The 21,435-nt window shown below is 42.4% G+C and overlaps 1 protein-coding gene across 1 annotated transcript in view; it reads right to left on the bottom strand.

The window, feature by feature from the left end:
- Positions 1-20,494, bottom strand: part of Exoc6 (exocyst complex component 6) — a 131,778-nt gene extending 111,284 nt beyond the window's left edge. The window contains exon 1 of the mRNA XM_036179024.1: positions 20,333-20,494. Coding sequence (XP_036034917.1) covers positions 20,333-20,433 — 101 coding nt within the window. The 5' untranslated portion in view covers positions 20,434-20,494. The remainder of the gene's footprint in view (positions 1-20,332) is intronic.
- Between the last annotated feature and the right edge of the window lie 941 nt (positions 20,495-21,435).

Raw genomic sequence — 21,435 nt, 5'->3', positions numbered from 1 at the left:
CCTACTTTCACCTTCTGGTGCCAAATCTTTCCAAAACTATTTTGGGGGGAAAAAAATGTCACTACTTTGTCTCTGACAAGACTGTAGGAGCTGCCGACTCTCTCAGGCCTGCAACACCCCTGTCTACCTTTTCAAATATCAGCCACAAGGGCACCTCTGCGGTCACTCGAGAGACCAGTAGGTTCAATCTGCATCTCCATCCGCTTCACATCCTTCAAGTACAGGCGTTCTTGCTGGCTTCTCTGAATCAGTTCTTCAGATACCAAATCAAGCTTAATTTCCAGCTTATCATTCTTAACATATTTCTAACACAAGTTTAATATTTCATATTAATGAAATTATTTATCATTCATCTTTAAGTAATTTTAAATTAAATTATCAGATTCTGAATACCACTCTTATTAATATCATAAAATATGTCTAATTTATATTAAATATATTTAATAATTAACCACCATAGCCTACTGGATTCTGACAAACAAAACATTTTTAAATGCTGTTATGAAAACAATTTTAAATGTAACTACAAAAAAACCTGATTATAAATTTCCAAAATCTATTAAAACCATCCTATCCAATATATATTGTTTGACACCATCTTCAAAGAAGAATTTTGTTATGTCAGTAAGTTTAGGAGCTCGCCAAGCTGTCATCAGTAACCACACGGCAACTGAAAAGGCAACTTTAAGATGTTTCCTTAAACAAAGGACCATGGATTATGACAGCTCTTTCAGAACAGGAAGAGCACAAGCACCTAGTCGGGGTGTGAGCACAGTTACACATATAGCAAAAGTGAGCTAAGAAGCAGGGAGACAGCTTTGCCCAGAGTACTCAGATAAAGCTGGCAGTGTATGTGTGCGTGTGTGCGTGTGTGTGTGTGTGTGTGTGTGTGTGTGTGTACGTATACAGTATGTATGTTTACAGTGTGTATGTGTGTACAGTGTATATGTACAGTGTGTGTGTGTGTACAGTTTGTATGTGTGTTTACAGTGTGTATGAGTGTATACACTGTATGTGTACAGTGTGTGTGTGTGTGTGTATATGTCTGTGTGTATGTGTGTGTGTGATCAGCCAAGACCACCTGAAAGGTCTCCGATGACACCATGGCCCAGATGATCCAACATCCAGAATGGTTTCAAGGCAACTGGCTCAGAGGTTCACCCTCACGGACTACTCCATAATCCTAAAATTTTCTTTGTATCCCCATAAGATACAGCGCCCCCCTCCAGCAGAAAGTAGTAAGAAAAACTACATCCAAATTCCCAAAATTATCAAGCTGGCTTTGGAGATGTAATTGGCTCACTCCTTCTCTAAACCCAGACATATTGCTTAAAAAAAGGTTAAGAGATTCTTAAGTCCCAAATCAGAAGAGCCCTCTGATGTGGGACACAAAAAAAAAAAAAAAAAAACCAATACTTTTATTTAAATCAGGTTGATTATAAATGCGATCTCTTTCTTAAAAAAAGGGGGGGAATATGATATAATAGGATGAAAGGGTAGATTAATAAAATTACTTCTAAAGAGCAATAACTCATTTAAAATGTTTTACATTGGTATAGATTTTAGTCTATTGATACAAACTTAAAGTTAATTTTGTTATACTGTATATATATTTCTACTCTCGTTTGAGGTATTATGCTTATGCAACTCATTTAGATTGTAATGGATAATTAAGAAATACAGATCAATTAGTCTTCTATGATCGTCAAACTTATAGTCATGTTAAGTTTTCTAGGAATACATAGATATATTTCAGATAGATAGGTAATCTTCAAACACTTCAAAGACCTACAGAAAATGACATTTAAAATATTTTTAAAATTATACTTTCTGGACAGTGAGACATGTCTGCTCCTGGCAGCACCAATTTACTTCAAAGAAGAGGATGAACATTAAAGACACTTCATACGGAGTTTATTTTCACCTTGTCAAAAATAGCCATTTGGGCAAGAAACTGTTCTTGCCTGGACTGCTTGATCGACTGGACGTGCAGGACCCATAAAAAGGTGACCACTAAACTTTGCTTAACAAAATGGTCCTTCAGGTTCCTGCTTCGCAGAGGAAACTGCCAGACATTCTACAGAACACTGAGAGAAGTGACCAAGAAACTTTAGCTCTGTGGGCTGAAGACAGTTGCCCCAACTTTACAAAGGAACATTAGGTGACTGTCCAGGCTGCCAGCTGTCTCTGTCTACCCTACAAGACTCCTGAAAGTTGCTTGCATCCTTCTCCCGGTTCTCAGATAATATTATATCCTTCTGAGGTCTTTGATGTGGTTGAAGACTAGATAGTTATAATTTTCTCAGTTATGATAAAAGATAAGTTAGATATAAAACCTTAGACTCACAAATATAAGATATAGGATATCTTCTTTAATATTGTAACTGTAATTCTTGCTTGATAATTGTTTTGTTATCTGTAATTTTACTATGTAAAAGTTAACCCTCCTTTTTTAACAAAAAAGAAAAGGGGAAGTGCTGTGGATATCACTCTGTATAAATAAAGTGCTGATTGGCTAGTAGCCAGGCAGGAAGGATAGGGTAGGCGGAACAAGGAAGAGGAGAAGGCTGGGAACAGGAAGGCTGGGAGGAGACATTGCCAACTGCTGCCATGAGAAGCGAGATGTAAGGTACTGGTAAGCCATGAGCCACGTGGCAAAGTATAGACTAACAGAAATGGGTTAATTTAAGATAGAAGAAGTAGATAACAAGAAGTCTGCCACGGCCATACAGTTTGTAAGCAATATAAGTTTCTGTGTGCTTTCTTGGTTGGGTCTGAGCAACTGTGGGACTGGCGGGTAAGAGAGATTTGTCCTGACTATGACCAGGCAGAAAAACTCCAACTACAGTATGTGTGTGTGCATGTCTGTGTGTGTCTGTGTGTGTAGGAAGCTACACTGCGGTATTCTATTTGTTATAACATGAGTGACTGACCACTTTGTTTCTAGTTACATTTTTCATTCTTGGCTCTTACAGATCGAGAATATAATTCAGTCTTTCCAGGGTACCATCTCTTCAGAAGCAGTTCAGAATTCACCTGAGACCCTGTAGCTGGAGCCAGAAATGGACCCAAAAACTACAAACCTTTTTAGATAAACTTAAGGCTCTGGATTTTTAAAACTATGTCAGAAACTGTGAGGTAAAGCATTACTCAAAAATAGTGAAGGAGATGCCATGTGGGAGGAAAGGCTTCTTATTCATAAATTCACATAATTTGAAATTATTTTCTTTTAAACAAATAATAGATTCCATCTAACTTAAATGAGTATAACATTTGGTCAAGAAACTACTTAATTTTGAGGAAAATTCCATTCCAAGGATGTCTTATCCTACATAAGCTTCAATGCATACCTTACACTTCTTTCCAATTTCAGCTCAAGACAGTTACACTAGATAACACTCCAATTACATGGAACTTCCCCAGGTCTTCTACACAAAGTCTATACTATCTTTTTATTCATACATCACATCAAATTTATTTAGTGTATTCTGTTTGTTTGTTTTTGTTTTTGTTTTTCAAGGCAGGGTTTCTCTGTGTAACAGCTCTGGCTGTCCTGGAACTCATTCTGTAGACCAGGCGGGCCTCAAACTCAGAGATCTGAGTGCTGAGATCAGGAATGCCTATGCCTCCTGAGTGCTGGGATTAAAGACATTTGCCACCTCTGCCCAGCCTATTTACTGATTTTGTTTTGTTTTAATCTTCTTAGTTCCTTGAGAACTGATAATGTTTTCCATCTTTATATTCAATTCACAAGTGTGAGGCTACAAAGTGTAAATTTCAGTAACAAGAATCACTCACTAGAGGGCACTCTTCAGCAATCATACAACTGCATGAATTTACATGAATCTCATACTCAACCTAACTGACATCTGAGTAGTATAAAACCAAAATAAAATAATCTTTCTCCTTTGCTTTTTTGGGTTTTTTTTTTTCTTTTGGTTTTTCAATCAGAGTCTCTAAGTAGCCCTCACTGCCCTGGAGTTAGCTATGTAGACCAGGCTGACCTCAAACTCACACAGAACCACCTGCCTCTGTCTCCTGAGTGTTGGGATTAAAAGCATGCCCGGCTATTTTTCTTTTTAAAGCTATTTTATCTTGTCAGTCATTACTTTAAAATAAGTATTTAAAACAGTGAAACAGAACTATAAACACAACAAAAATTCCATCTCAAGCTTCCTGTGACCACCACGGCACAGGAAAACTTTTATTACACACTAGCTGACATTTAGTAAGCATTATGGTACTGAAAGAACACACATAAAAGTAATTTTACTGCGGTCGGAATGTAATTTATGAGAGAAGAATAAATAAGTAAAAATAAATGTCATATTAAAGTCAGTATTTGAGTTTAAAATAAATACAAAAAGTACGTGTATTATACATACCAAAAGCTGATACGAAATCAACACTAACTCTTTAATTAAACGAACTGAATATCAAACCATGCTTCATTTTCTACATCAACATTAAATACCTACAAATAGATTATTTTATGGTTTATGCATGTGAAGTGCTGTATGCAGATGATGCTAAGTCACAGATTAGTAAAATAGCCAACTTTCTGACAGGACTGTGAGCTGTTTAATCTACTTCAGCTTGGTGTGTTCACTGTGATGTGTATGTGTGTGTGTGCAGGCACATGCACCTGTGCCACGGTACACACACAGAGGCCAGAGAACCATCTGAGGGAGTTGGCTCTCTCCTTCCACCACATGGATTCCAGGGATTGAACTCAGGTCATCAGGTTTGGCAGCAAGCACCTTATCCAGATGAGCCATCTTGTCAGCCAATTTGTGCAATGGCATAAAAAAATTCCAGGAAGCACCACATGATAATCTAGAAATAAGGCTCAGAAATAATGAGCCATGTTGAAGTGGGTAGACTACAGGAAAACAGCATTCCCAACACCCCAGGCCTATGATGCTGATGAGGATGCCATCAAGCTTTTTGCATGTTTTCCTCCCAAATTATCTGTAATATTGTACTGCTACAAAATAACAACAATAATAATTAATAATAATAATAATAATAATAATAATAATAAAGAGTAAGGCATCCTAAGATTGGCTGGGTATCCAAACCAATGGCTGCAGAGTAAATGAGAGTCCCTAAGATGTTTAGGGGAGGGGCTACAGAACAGTGGACCCTGGAAAATCCTTCTTGTTATAAAACATCCATTCTTGTATATCTGCCCAGGAAAGAGTTTACCTAGTTCTCTCCGTGTGCCCTTACAATGCTCTATAAGGGGCTGGTGACAGAGCTCAGGGGTTAAGAGCCCTGTTGCTCTTGGAGAGGACCCAGGTTTGACTCCCAGCACCCACACAGTAGTTCATGACCATTCATAAATCCAGTTCTATGAAATCCAAGACCCTTTTCTGAACTTTGCAGCACCAATCACACACATGGTGCACATATAAACACACAAGCAAAACACACACAAATAAAATTAATAAATCTAATAAAATGGTAATGGTTTATAAGATAATGGCAACCTGATTCACGTTCAGTTGAAATTTGAAATATTCAAACACTGTGCTACAATAGAGCTAACACACCCTACCCGCTTTAAGGGTAAGAGGGCTGGGGACTAGAGCTCTGGTTTTGTCCATCTGCAGCAGTGGGACATGGACACTCGTCAAAGGGATTATCTGGCTTGCCTAAGCACCATGAAGAAGCAAAGGCCAAAAAAGGAAGGGCTATCTTCCTAAACTTCTGATGTTGAGTTTGCCTTGCCTTGCGTTCCACTGTGTGGGGTTCCTGTCATTGGTTCTCAACTAATAGTATTCCATCCCCTTGTATAGGAAACATTAGTTACCATTAGTTACCATTATTTCCTGTAACGAATTGACACTCATGGGCATTAGCACTCTCTCTAACGCTGGGTAATAGTGCAGCGCACTCACTAATGAACATCCTCTATGGGAGAGCTGATGGTGTAATCAGCCAACACAGACTGACTTCCAATAGCCTTTCTCCTTCCTGGTTTCACATGCCTGACCAGAGATGTCCCTTCCTGTTGACTTTCAGACTACTTGGTAAAACACAAAGGGTAAAAATGGAAGCACCCCGCACGTATCATTTTATTTGTCTTCTAAAATAAACAATTGCTAAAATCATCTTTAATTCAAAAAGCTCGCAACAATTAAGTAGATTAATACGTGTGGATAGAGACAGCTTCCCTAGAAAAGTTGAGAAAATTTAACAAAATATCAGGCTGTATAGGGCAAACCTAATGTGCATTTTGCCAATGACTTAAGAGTTAAACTTTAATGCTTTGCCAAAACCCCTCACAAGAACATTAGTCTACAATTAAGAAGAAATGTGCCTTAAGACATGTGCAATTAAGAAAGAGCTGGCTTCTCAGCAAACCAGCAAAAAGAACATATGAACTCAGGGCAAATAATAATAATAATAATAATAATAATAATAATAATATACTTTGTATTGCTAAAAATTACAGTTAGAGTAGTATATTTACTTTTCAAAACAAAAATGTAACACTGATATTTATATACCCCAAAACAGGAACAAATTTTCACAAAATGAAGACTAGACTCTCTTTAAAACCCACTATTTAAAACTGTTATGTCAACAGGAAAAATACAAAATTCAAACAGCAAAATTTCTCTGAAGCAATAATGAGATCAGAATATATGGACAGAGCAAGGGGAAAACCATATATAAAATAAAATCACTGGAGAAAAACCTACAGCATTAAGTAACGGTATCAATTAAGCAGAGGGCCCAAATTCAAAGTCACAAAGTACAGAGATGAAGGACTCATCAAACAGAAGTGCAGAATGGAATGTTAGGACATCAATGGAGCTAACAAAACCAAAAGACAGACTTCAACAACCACTGACCAGGCTGGGCATGGCTCCACTGGTCAAGGGAAAGACAGACTTCAACAGTCACAGACCAGGCTAGGCATGGCTCCGCTGGTCAAGGGAAAGACAGACTTCAACAACCACTGACCAGGCTGGGCATGACTCCACTGGTCAAGTGCTTGCCTCGAAAGCACAGCAGCCTGCGTTTAAACCTCAGAAGCCACATTTAAAAAGCCCACACATCCCTGGGGCTAGCTGGACACCAGGGTCAGCCTGATTGGCAGATGCCAGACCAGTGAGAGACCCTGTCCCAGGAGAAAGGTACAGAGCCTGCAGAACAGCAGCCAAGGTTGTCCTCCGGGGTCCACATGCACATGTGCACATAACATGCAAAAGCATTCCTAATCAACAACAGACAAGCCACTAGCCTAAGTGTATACATGGGGGTGTGTCAGTGATTGAAGTTGCAACTACCCGAAACTAGAACTGACGAGAGAAATATCAAAGCAGACAAATTATTAAATCATAAAATTGTATTAGAATTCCAAAGAATTTAATAATAACTTGAGTAGACGGATAATTTAATGAAATACAGCTTACTGACCATCTAGGGACAGACAGTCTCAAACAGACTGATGGTTGCAGAAGAAACGGAAAGAAGGAAAAGACGCACCATGAAAGCATCAGACCCAAGCTGATCTTCCCAAGGTCTCAGCCTGGAGAGGTCGGGTTTAGTTAATGTTTATGCAACGCACAGAAACTGAAGGAGAGCTTCAGCTTTGTTTCATGAAACAGACAGGGCACTGACGCAAAGGCTGTCCCAAAGAGGCAAGCAGACCAACCTCACCTTACCAAGACAAACATCCTTAAAAGCACCCAGCACACCAAGGCCCAGGAGACGCAGATCACCACCACCAGGTAACTATTCTGCAATGGCAGGAGTGTTTCCTGAAAGGGCATCCAGCATCAGTTCGGCCACTGGTGAAGCAAGAGGAAAATCAGAGCACTATCCCCAAAGGTGCAGAGAGGCACAGGACAAAAGTCAGCCATTCTGTCAAACACCTCCTCACCCCAAAGCCAGAGCTGTCCTGGGGAGGGCCACTAAAAGCTTCCCTGGCAGTTAGGGGACAGAAAAGGTGCTGACACTCTGGACCAAAGGTGTCTGCGATGGTCTTCCCTCAGATGTTGAGAAGCCTGCATATACATGAAACGACACATCTCAGGGAAGGAGACAAGAGATGCATTTAGACTCCTTTACACCTCCTACACAGAGCTGAATTGTAACCTAGCACACTATTTTTGGTAACTAAACATAAAACAAACCATGGTGTGGGATTTCTCCCTTGTGGCATTATGTTGGTGCTCAAAAAGTCTCAGACTCTGGGGCATTTGGAAGACAGATTTTTCAGATTAGAAAGACTCAACCTGTACTGTGTTCAACATGTGCATTAGACTTTTAAGTCAGAAAAGAGAAAATGAAAAAACAAAACCAAAGAAAATTTAAAAACAGCATAAGATTTAAGAAATGAGAAGAAAAAAGTAAAAGGTTTTCTAACGCATCATTATGGGTTGAATCCGAAATGTCCCCCACAGGCCACCGTTTTGAACGTGTAGTCCCCGGCTGGCAGTGTCATCTTTGGAGGCTACGGAATCTATCTGCAGTGGGGCCTGGGCTGGTGAGATGGGCAGTGGGTGCAGCACTTGCTGTACCAGCCTAACAACCTGGGTTCCAGCCCTGAAGCCCACCTAAAGGAAGGAGGAGAGACCTAACTACAGGTTGTCCTCTGACCTCTACACAGCACATGCACACACCTCCCATGTAAACCATAATAATAAACAAATGCGATTGTTAATAGAGGTGGGGCCTAGTCGGTTGTTTTAAGGTGATACCTGGTTCCCACCCCACGTTCTGGTCCTGCAGGATGGGAGGAGCCTTTCCACACTCCCACTGCAACGGACTGAGCAGCTCTGACTTGCCTCCCTTGCCATGGTGTCCTAAAATCCGTTTCCAATACTTTGGCTACAGAACCACAAAACCAACCAACCAACACACACACACACACACACACACACGCACACGCGCGCGCACACACACACACACACAGTCAAAAAGTTGTCATCTGGGCTGAGGGTGTAGCTCAGTGATGAGTATTTGCCAAGTTTGCCAGAGGCACTGGGTAGTGAGAAAGGGTATAGGCACAAAGATCACCAGCGTTTGTAGAGGAAGTGTGTGTGTGTCTGTGCGTGTGTGTGTGTGTGTGTGTGTGTGTGTGTGTGTGTGTTACTTTGGTGTAACTATAAAGAAATATCTGAAATAGTTAACTATAAAGAAGGGTTTATTCTGGCTCACTGAATAAAGGAGGTCACTGCTTTGGGCTTGTGGCAAAGCAGGACACACTGTGGTGGGAAACATGGCAGAGCAAATCTGCTCTCCTCATCAGCCAGAAAGCAGAAGAAGAGGTTAGGGTCCCACAGGACCCTTCTAGGGCACGTCCCCAGTGACCCAAGTACCTCTCACTACACCCCATGTGATAGCTGTTCTTGGTTGTGAACATGACTACATCCAGAATTAACTAAAACCCAATGCCTGGGCACACCTGTGAGGGATTTTTTTTTTTAAGATTATTTATTATGTATATAGTGTTCTGACTGCATGTATGCCTGCAGGACAGAAGAGGGTGCCAGATCTCATCATAGATGGTTGTGAGCCACCATGTGGTTGCTGGGAATTGAACTTAAGACCTCTGTAAGAGCAGCTCTTAGCCACTGAGCCATTTCTTCAGCCCCAATTTTTTTTTAATTAAATCATCTGAAGTGGGTATGGTGATATTTTATTTGTATTGAATGTGATTTTATTTGTATGTTAATAAAGCTGCCTTGGGGTCAGAGCAAGCTATAGCAGAAGCTGGGTGGTGGTGGTGCACACCTTTAATCCCAGCACTTGGGAGGCAGAGTTAGGCAGATCTCTGTGTGTTCAAGGATACAACCAGCAAGCATGGTGACACACGCCTTTAATCTCAATACCAACCATAGAAGACCTGGAGGTCTGTAGACAGGCAGTGACGAGGAGGTCATGTGGTTGTGGTTGTGTTTACAACCAATGAGAAGGCAGAACAGAAAGTCTATAAAAAGGAAAAACTCACAGAAGTAGGCCTCTTTCGGAGAGGAAAGACAGCAGCAGCAGTGAAGGGTAAGGTTATCAGCTCTCAGCTATTGCTCTGACCTCTTGGCTATTAACTCTGTATTTTGCTCTGTGTTTCTTATTTAACAAGATGGTTACATCTACAAGTGGGAAAACCCACTTCTACTCCAGATCTCTGGGGTGGGAAGATTCGCCTTTAATTCGGGCCACACCTTCTGCTGGCAGCCTATAGAAGGACATGGAAGAGGGAAGCTTGCTTTCTCTTTACATGCTTGTTCTCACCAGCAAGGCCATTCCTTCACTGGCATTAGAGCCTATTTCTTTAGGATTCCAGAGAATAAGGAAGACTAGCTGAGACATCCAGTCTCATGGACTAAATAAGTTATTGGATGCTTGGACCTCCTGTAGGTAGACAACCACCGTTGGACTAGCTAGACCACAGCCTGTAAGCCATTCCAATAAATCCCCTTTCTCCACATATACAAATTCGTTCTGTAAGTTCTGTTCCTCTAGAGAACCCTAACACACTCCACCTCCAAAAGGTTTCATCACTTTCCAATAGAACCACCCTAGGAATAAAGCCTTTAATAAATAAGCTAAAGCACAGCAACATGTGCTTATTTATGTACCTACAAGACCAGTTATAAAACGTAAGAAAAGACTCCATTAAAATAACAAAAAACCAAATACAGTCATACTGCTGCGTAGTGACAGGGCTCTGCTCTTCACCTCTCTGTCCTTCGCTCCCTCTCTACTGCCCTCTCCACCCTCCTCCCTCCCTTGTTTGTTTGTTTTCTTTTTTGGTGGTACTAGGAACCAAACTCAGGGCTTCAATGCATATTAAACAAATACTGCATCATTGAGTGATATCCCCAGTTCACAGGCTATGTTCTAAGAGGTGCACCATGAGATGAGTTTGTCATTGAGTGAACACTGCAGAGTGTATTCACATAAAATCAGGTGGCAAAGCCTACTATACATCTAGCTATTAGTATTTTTAATTTATTTTATTTATTTATTTTTTGTTTTTACTTTCTTGTTGAAAAATAAATCATGGCTGGGAACCTAACCCAATGGGAGACTACATGCTTAGCAAGCAGAAGACCTTAGTTCAATACCAACTATCACACAAAAAGAGAAAGCATACACATGTGCCTAGGCCTACCTAGAATGATCAACATCATTGTCTTTCACCTCCACATACTGGACGGGAAGGTCTGGGGGCAATAATACGTACAGAGCTATGGTCTCCTTTAAACAACAAAGCCTTCACCTCCTAGAGGACCTAAGGCTGTCTTACAGCTGACTTTACACAGAAAAAGCACAATCTAAAATGGTGATTTGGGAGCTAGAGATATGGCTCACGGGTTATGAGTGTTTATTGACCATCCAGAGGACCCAGGTTCAGTTCCCAGTACCCACATAACACCTCACAATTGCCTGTGACTCCAGTTCCTGGGGATCCAACACCTTCTTCTAGCTCCTGCAGGCACCTGTATTCATAGTACACTAAACTCAGACAGGCACAAACATTACACATAAATAAAAAAAAAAATCTTTTTTAAAAGTACAAACAAGAAACCACTAACAGCCTCTTAAAAAGTATACAGTTGGCTGAGTGTTGTGGCGCACGCCTTCAATCCCAGCGCTCAGGAGGCAGAGGCAGGTGGATCTCTCTGAGATTGAGGCCAGCATGGTCTACAGAACAAGTTCCAGGACAACCAGGGCTGTTACACAGAAAAATTCTGTCTTGAAAAACAAAACAAAAGAAGTATACAGTTATATAAGCTTTACTTCTGTATGACCAGCAGCATAGTAGACCTCTTTACCACAGCCTCACCACAAATATGACATTGAAGTGCTGTGCTATGACATCATCAGAACTATGACATTACTGTCTAACATAAAGTTTCCAACTCCATCACAATCTTACAGGACCACCATCATATATGAAATCTGTCATTGATCAAAATGTCTCTACAAGGCATATGACTACAACTCTATACCTAATCTTAAGAGTTCTAAAATTTAATCATGGAATACTTTCAAATCAGATTATATTCTTGGATAGACAGTCATAAAATTACCAAGATGTATGTTCTTCCCTAACTAATCAATTGTAATAAAATACTTTCAAGGTTTTTTTTTTAAGAGCTAGACAAGTTGACTACAAAGTTCAGTTGAAGAATAAACTAGAATTACCAGGAAACCCCCTTTAAAAGGAAAAATGAGTAACGGGGTAGAGATATCCCAATCAGATAGAGCAAACAACAAAACCTCCATGATTCAAAAGGTCTCTTACAGGATGGGAAGAGACGTAAAGCATTAACAGAATAGAGGAACCAGATTCGGTCCCACTGTGTATGAAAATTTAGTACCTGATAGTGGTAACATCTAGAATCAATGTAAGGGGGAAATCTACTTTTTTAATAATTAGTATTAAGCTACTGGGACTGCACATAAAAAGGGATTAAACTAGAGCCATTCCTTACATTATATCTCAGGAATATACAACAAGAAGCTTTTGCAGGGCTGGAGTGGTGGCTCAGTAGTTAAGAGCACTGGCTACTCTTTCAAAGGACCCAGGTTCAATGCACAGCACCTACATGGCAGTTCACAACTGTCTGTAACTCCAGTTCCAGGGGATCTGGCATCCTCACACAGACAAAACCTGAATGTACATAAAAAATAAATAAATCTTTAAAAAAAAAAAAAAAAAAGCTTTTGCATAAGGGAAAAAAATTAACCATAGGCAAACAAAATGAAAAAAGGTTCCCAATTAATGGTACATAAGGTTTTTTTTATATTTTTGGTTGTGAGCCTAGCCTTTAACGGCTGAGCCATCTTTTAGCCGGGCAGTGGTGGCGCACGCCTTTAATCCCAGCACTCGGAAAGGTTTTTTGTTTGTTTGTTTTTGTTTATAGTTTCTCTCTAATATTTACTAAATTTTTCTTTGACAATTTTACACACACACGTATATATAATGCATTCTTATTTCCTTGTTTGTGTTAGTTTGAAAGAAAATGGCCCCCAAAGGGAGTGGCACTATTAAGAGGTGTGGCTTTGTTGGATTAGGTATGGCCTTGTTGGAGGAAGTATGTCACTGCAGGAGTGAGCTTTAAGGTCTCATATATGCTCAAGCCATGCCAAGTGTCTCAGACCACTTCCTGTTGCCTGCACAACATGAAGAACTCTCAGCTACCGCTCCAGCACCACGTCTGTCTGCATGCTGCCATGTCCCACCATGATGATAATGGACTGAACCTCTGAACTGCAAGGTACCCAATTAAATGTTTTCCTGTATAAGAATAGCCATGGTCATGGTGTCTCTTCATAGCAACAGAAACTCTAAGACACTGTTATTCCCTCTCCTCCTTTCATGTCCCTTTTCCACATCTATGCCTTTTTGTTTTATGACCCTCTGATTTTACCCAGGACTGTCTCTGTTGCCTCTGTTTTGGAACCTCTCACTGAAGCCTGGTGGGCTCACCATTTGGTACACAACTGGAGGTATTGGTTGTCCTTTTCCCAGAATCTATAGGTAGCCAACAGTACGGCAGGGATAGACCAGAGCCCATTAGCCCATCCCCATCCATGACTGGCTGTTGAAGTGCCTTGTGCAGGTCCAACCACAGCGGCTCTAAGAACATGTTTGCAATAGCTGTGCCACGCCCTCAAAGCAGCAGCTCCACCTCTTCTCCTGACAGTCTTTCTACGAATCTTCTGCAATGTTTCCTGAGCTTTAGAAGGGTAGTGTATATGCACTACTTAGGGCTGGGCACTAAGCTGTCGATCACTGTAAGCATCGTGAACGTCCATCATTCACCAGCAGTACCGATAAAGAGAAATTTCTCTGATTAAGGACAAGATTTGTAGCATTTGTCTATGAGAACACTTAGACTGCAGCTTGGTGCCAGGTCAATGTAGCTAACCCACTGCAGTGAAATCCCCAGGAGAAAGTCATACTAAGTGAGGTGACCCCAGCCAAGAAAACAAACCCACAGCCTCTCTGATAAACAGATCCTCGCTTTGAATCTTCAGTATGCATTTAACTTGGAGTACCTGTACAAGCTAAAAAAAAAAAAAAAAACTAGAAAGGACTCACTGTGTGTTGGGGAGAAGGGTGTTCAAAGGGGGAGTTGCCAGTAGGACGTAGGTGATTTGAAAATAGAGAGAACACTGAGGGTGGACAGGTTCAATTAGGATGGGGACTGAGAGGCCGGGGAGAAGAGGGAACACAGAAAGAGGGTTAGGTGAACTGAAGGATATATGAAAACGTCGTATGGAACCCACTTCTTTGTAAGCCAATTTTAAAAATGAGAAGAAAAAAAAAAGTTAAAGGGAGATAGTCTGCGTGGCTAGATAACACTGTTCCCAGAATTCATTGTTTATCAAAGAAAAACTCCAGTGCTAGATATGGGGTGCCTCTTTATATGGTCAGGAAGGCCACAGAGGACCCCAAATCAACACAGGCTACTTCCATTCCTCTTGATTATCCACCAGGCCTAGACTATCAGATCGTGCTGCTTAAGACACCTTGGATGCAAGCTATATAGACTGCAAGCTGGAACTGAGCTGGAAGACTCCACCCTGCCCGCTGGCTTTCACAGTGCCAAAAGGTACAATTCAGGCCACTAGGGAAGATAAAACATAAATGGTCTCTACCAGAACCTTACAAAATGCAATGCCAACCTGCCGGGCAAGATGTTCCTAATGGTACAATAGTGGCACAGTGTTACGGGGGCAACCAACTGCTCTCAGCTTGCATTTGATGCCTCCTCCACAGGAGGGAATGGATACATGTGTGGTACTGTAAACATAGTCATGCACAAAAGTTCCTGAAAAGTTTTGAAAGTGCTACCAGCGTTTTCTGGGTTGTTTTTGTTTTGTTTTGTTTTGTTTTATATCAAATTGGGTCCTTTTCCCTCTCAGAATTATGAACCAATAACAAGACCAATCACCAACTGAGAAGCAAAGAGATTTTATTTTTGATCAAGAATGGGAGACATGGGAAACAGACTTGAAAGTCAGTTTCTCAGCATATTGGGAGTCAGGAGAAACATAGAATAAAAGAAATAAAGAGAAAGGATTGAGTAACAAAAGCAAAGAACAATCATGTCATTTCTAGAAAAGAGATTTTTCAAGAATTTGGTTTAAGACTTTATATTCACCCAGGGCACAGGTCTAGTATCTGAATCGGTAAGCTATTTGTTTGCTCCATGAATATATGGTGTGTGTGTGTGTGTGTGTGTGTGTGTGTAGGGGGGGTGTAATGTATACACTGGTGTGTGTGTGTGTGTGTGTGTGTGTGTGTACATCTATGTGGATTCCAGAGATCAGCATCATGTGTCTTTAACTGCTCTCTACCTTAGTCTTTGAGACTGTATCTCTCCTGAACCTGGAGTTGAACAATTTTGAATCTAAACTCAGTCCCCACGCTTATATGGCAAGCACTTTACTAAGCCACCTCTGCAACCCATGGACCAACAAGTTTTTCTATCAGTGACTCTTACATCTAAAGTTCCTGAAACACATTAACAATCAGGAAGGTTTTTACCTTCTCACTGTATCTTTACAATGACTTAGCTTTAAAAGGCATTGGTAATTTATTTCAGAGTCCTGGTTTAAAGGAGCACTGTTCTAGTTGGCTTACTGATAAAAACAAGTGGAAAGCCACACTTAGCAGTGCACACCTTTAATCCCAGCACTGGGGAGGCTGAAGCAGGAGGCTTTCTAGAAGTTCAGAAGCCTGGACTACAACTATAAGAGAGAGAGGGGTGGAAAGAGAAAGGGAGAGAGAGAGAGGGAGAGGGAAAGAGACGGGGAGGGAGAGTGGAGGGGGGAGAGAGGGGGAGAGAGGGAGAGAGAAAGAGGGAGAAAGAGAGAGGAAGAGAGAGGGAGAGAGAAAGAAAAGTAAGTGGACTACTCAATTCCAAGAAAATAAGGAAACTGGACTTTCACTATATTAAATGTGTTGATTATTTTAAAAAAATCAAATATTCTTCCTACAGAAATTAACTCAGAAATGTTTAAATGCTCAATGTTACATGACAGTAGAACTTTGGCAAACAACCCTAGTGTGATTATTTATAAAATGGGCTATTTCTTATTTTTGATCATTTTATTCAACTAAGATTTTCTTAACAATTTACTTGCTGATCAAATAAGTTAGCATTGCTTGAATAATACTAATATGATGAAAAGGCAAGTTTAGGCTCAAATAAACTGAATCATTACTTTTTAATAGGTCTGAAAATAATTACCAAGATCTTCAAGTAACTTTAAAAGCTAGATATTAATTAATAATCATTCAATCATCCAGTTGCTAAGTACAACAGAATACTAGAACCGACTACCAAACACAACTGAATTATATACTTTGTTTCTCCTTTTTATATGTCCTGCTGAGGCCTTATTTGTATCTAGGACAGTTAATGCAAGTGTTCCTTTCTCCACTTAGTGAAAGTGCACGAAGGACATTTGTAACTACAGAAGGCCGTGTGCTCATGGGCTTTACTAGTCTGATTGCAGTATTGCTCCAGTAGTTTTAATATGAAACATATTCATTGGGCAACAGTTGAAATTATAAGCAGTAGTTAAAAATCATAGAAGGAAAAATGATGACAGAGAATGCAACTGTGCTTTTGTGTGTTTTTTCCAGAGCTGGTGGCCAATCTTTGTAATCTCAAGACTCAGAAAGCTGATGGAGGAGGACTACACTGAATTCCGGGCTGGTCTGGGCTACAGAGTAAGTTTGAGGTACAAAAATAAATAGATAGATAGACAGACAGACAGATAGATAGATAGATAAAAGAAAAAAGAAAGGAAGAGTTCTCCATTTTTTGTTCTCTTTCACACTCTAAAAACTTACAGAAAAGTCCACAGAGCTTTTGCTTACATGGATTACAGCTAACAATATTTCTGCATTGATATTAACATGAGGACCAGCAAAACAGCACCATAGGTAAAAGTACTTGCTGCACAAGCATGATAGGGTGAGTACAACCTCTGGAATCCAATAAAGCTCTATGACTTCCACATGCACACCACGGCATGTGCCCATGTGCGCGCGCGCGCACACACACACACACATTCACACGGTGGGGGGGGGGGCATATCATATACCCACACAAACATAGTAAGTTACTTTTAAGTTTCAAAAATCAAACCCATGTGAGAACATACTAACACACACTGTAATCCCAGCATTCAGGAAGCAGAAACAGAATAATTACTTGAGCCAAGAAGTTGGAGACCATTCTCAGTAACACAGTGAGACACCCCCCCCCATCAAAGGGAAAGAAAGAGGGGGAGTGAGGGAGGAGGAAGATGAACTGAAATGAAGTGAGGACAGCCTGACAGGCTCTGTACAAGCTGGAGCACAGGACCAGGAATACACTTCTGTGGAAATCAGAAGGCCTGGGAACCATAGAGACTCCTATAAGTCCAAGAGTTCAGGATCTCCAGTATCCAAAGACAGAAGATCTGTGCTCTGGGGCTGGAGAGAAGACTCAGTGGTTAAGAGCACTGGCTGCGGCCGGGCGGTGGCGCACGCCTTTAATCCCAGCACTCGGGAGGTAGAGCCAGGCGGATCTCTGTGAGTTTGAGGGCAGCATGGTCTACAAAGCGAGATCCAGGAAAGGTGCAAAGCTACACAGAGAAACCCTATCTCGGAAAACCAAAAAAAAAAAAAAAAAAAGAGCACTGGCTGCTCTTCCCAGGTCCAATTCCCAGAACCCACATGGTGACTCACAACTGTCTGTAACTCCAGCTCCGAGAGACCTGACACCCTCAGCATCATGCTCACATATAGTGCAGACATGCATGCAGGAAAAACACTCATACTCATAAAATTAAATTAAATAATTCCGAGGGGGTAACTCAGCTTTCCTCTGCTATTTCATTCTGTAAAACTCTGCTCAGATCATGAGACCCATATTAATGGAGTGAAGAGAACAGAGGAAGGCTACAGCAAGAATCACAATCCTACCTATAATCTAGGTCTCAAATAAGAAAAGAAAAAAAAAAAATCTAGGGCTGGAAAGATGGCTCAGAGGTGAAGAGCACTGACTGCTCTTCCAGAGGTCCTGAGTTCAATTCCCAGCAACCACTTAGTGGCTCACAACCATCTATAATGAGATCTGGTGCCCTCTTCTGGTATGCAGGTGTATGTGCAGGCAGATCCTGTATACATAATAAATCTTGAGAGAGAGAGAGAGAGAGAGAGAGAGAGAGAGAGAGAGAGAGAGAGATATCTCTAAAGTAACACTGACATCCAATAAAGCTATACAGTAGGCACCTACACAGTTACTAGATTATTCTCTAGTGTACGTCAGGATGTTTGAATATCTCCCCCAACCATCCTAAGCAGGTAAACATAGAAAAGAAGAGGATGGTACACTAACATGTCATTTGTTTTGTGGAAAAGCCATTGTTTTGGGGGTGCAAGCCTGCAATCCCAGCAGCTGGGAAACAGAGGCAGAACACGCTACAAATTCAGGGCCAGCCTGGTCTACTTAGCAAGCTCCATACAGCCAAGCTACAGTTATTTCGTCTAAATTCAACCCCCCCCAAAAAAAATAAACCTCCTAATCTTACTTAGACAATATATAATTTAAAACTTGACCAGGAATGGTGGCACAGACCTTTAATCTCAACACACATAGAACTCTATGGGTTCAAGGCCAGCCTGATCTACACAGTGAGTTCAGGGGGATATAGTGATCTACACAGCCAGGGGGATATAGTGAGACAGTCTAAAAAAAAAAAAAAAAAAAAAAAAACTTTAAACCTGCTGACCTCTACAGGTCTCCGCTTTGGGGTGATGGCCAGTCCTGGTGTCTGAGTCATTCCTAAGATCCAACAAGGGGACTTGGTTTCCAGCCTCCTCAAGACCAGGAGTAACACAATGTAATTAATAAGGGCTCGTTTTCTATTCCACCGTCATTGGCGGGGCAACTACCAAAACCAAAAGTGCATGTTCTGATCCGAGACAAATAAAAGCAGTACTGAATCACAAATCAATTGCTTCATTATCAAGTTAAGGAACGGCTGTCCCTCTATGAGACTACAGAGGTCCTTCAGTACAATCTGTTGTCACCAAGTCTTCTTGGGGTCTGATTCATATTTTTATTAGTGTCTGTGTACAGTTTGATGAAAAGATTCATGCAAGTAAATTAAGAAAAGGCACTAATGACGCCTTCCCAAATCACAGCAGAACTCTGTATAATAAAAGCAGATCACCCGCTTATTGAGTGCTTGGAGGCAGAGGCACAGCAGAGAACAGGCAATGCTCATGTTCTGGGCATCCTGGGCATCACAACACTCCTTCCCACTCTACAAATACAGAAACAAGGCCATGGGGGCTGAATGACTTTTACAGTCATCCGTGACATGTCCACGGGAAAGAAACAAAATATACCAGATGAACTGGCTCTCTAGGGTAAAGTGAATTTGCAATGCAAACTGACTTCATTTTATCTACACTTAACTTCGAGAAAACAGAGTTCCATTTCCAGGAAGTGTTTTCCGAAGAAAGACTTCTGACAAGGCACGATTGGTCTCAAATTCCCTAACTGAACAAGTTCATTCATCCTAACTGTGAAAGATGAGACCTTAATTCTCGAAGAGTGTCTAATCTACTGTTAATGGTTCTGTACAGGTAGCAGCTAATAATATTCGATTGGGACAGCAAGTATTCCGTCTGGTACGGAATATTCACTACCTGGTACTTACTATTCCTTAAGAGAGTGGGTTAGGATCCATTTTAAAATAAACTGGAAATTTAATACAAAACTAGTAAAATGCTTGTCAATAAGTAAAAGCTTCCTGTCCCAAGAGCATCGTCACCCCAGCGTGAACCCGAGCCACCGGCTCCTCCTCTGCAGCCCACGCTCGCGTCTCGCCGGGAAAGGGCGCCGCAACCGGGGAGAAAGGTGCTGGCGTCTCCCGCTCCGTTTCAACTCTCCCACGCCCGGAGCAGTCAGTGCGCCCGGGTTTCCTCCAGATCTCAACTCGGCACCCGGGGCGGTCACGCCAGCCGCCGGCAGGTGACCTTCGTCCCTAGCACAGAGCCGACAGCCTCGCCGCCGACACAGCGCTCTCGGGATCAGGGCCTCGGCGCATCAAGGCCCCAGGCTGGGGCGGCTCCCCGGGTCAGAGACACCCCGGCAGCCACACCCACAGGCGGCGCGGTGACAGGTGCCCCGGCCCTCCGGGTCCCGCAGCCCACGAGCGCCCGCCCCCGCGCGCACCACCTGTCGGGCCGACGCGCGCGCGCGCACCCGGCAGCAGACGCCCCGCCCGGCTCCCAAGGAGTCCCTGGCCAGGGCGGCCCGAAAGCCCCGGCAGATGAAAGCTTTACCGGAGGGTGGGCCCTACGCAGGCGGTGTCGGTGCTTTCGATCTCCTGCAAGATCCGCTCGTGCTCCGGGACCGTGCCCAGAGCCTCGCCGCTCTCCGCCATCTTGGCTGGAAGCGGAGGCGCCGGCCGGCCGGGCGCGGCGCCGCGCGGTCCACAGGAGCGAGCGGCAGGTGGCGCAAGCGCGGCGCGGCTCCGCGGGGCGGAGTTTGCGGGGAGGGGCGGAGCCTGTCTGGGTGGGGCGGGGCGGGTGGGGCCAGCTCCTGGGGAAGTAGCGCGGACCGCCGGGGAACAGGCCACCTCCTCCGTCTTTCCTCAAGACCCACCCCTGGTTATGTAGAGACATATATTAGTGTAGCAGTTGCCAGAGCCTCAGCTGCACGCTGCAGGTACCATAGCAATGCAGAGCTACCAGAGCCGGGCGGTGGTGGAGCACGCCTGTAATCCCAGCACTCGGGAGGCAGAGGCAGGTGGATCTCTGTGAGTTAGAGGACAGCCTGGTCTACAGAGCTAGTCCAGGACAGGCTCCAAAGCTACAGAGAAACCCTGCCCCAAGAAAACAAAAAACAAACAAACAAAAAGAAGAAGAAGAAGAAGAAGAAGAAGAAGAAGAAGAAGAAGAAGAAGAAAAAGAAGAAGCAGCAGCAGCAGCTACCAGAGCGCCTGATGGGCTTTTAATAGTGGGGAGTCAGAGAAGGCAAATGCTCTCTCAAAAATCAAAACTGAATGGGTCGTTAAGATCTATTTTAGGAACGAACAAAAATCCTATATCATGACTGCTCTGGATAGATCGTGTCCCCTGCCTGATGCAAGTTCACCGAGGTTAGTCATATTGGACATAAACTATTAAACATCAGGGGAAAAGGAGAAGGAGATAAAGGCACTTGCTGGCAGGATAAAAAGAGCCCTAGGGCAATGTCTCATTTAGTGGCAGAGCTGCTGAACCCAAGTGCTCCCAGGTAGTGGTAGCTGCTTGAGCAAAGGAATCCATGCAGAAAGAGTCTTGCTTAACAACCTGTATCTAGGACACCATGTAAACCAGTTTGTCATGATCAAAGCAATGATGGAAGATTAATCAGAAAAGAATTCAAACCTACCCTGAGGGAC

The sequence above is a fragment of the Onychomys torridus genome, chromosome 1 (genome assembly GCF_903995425.1).
Source record: "Onychomys torridus chromosome 1, mOncTor1.1, whole genome shotgun sequence".
Classification (NCBI taxonomy): domain Eukaryota; kingdom Metazoa; phylum Chordata; class Mammalia; order Rodentia; family Cricetidae; genus Onychomys; species Onychomys torridus.
This window is presented reverse-complemented; position numbering and strand designations above follow the sequence as displayed.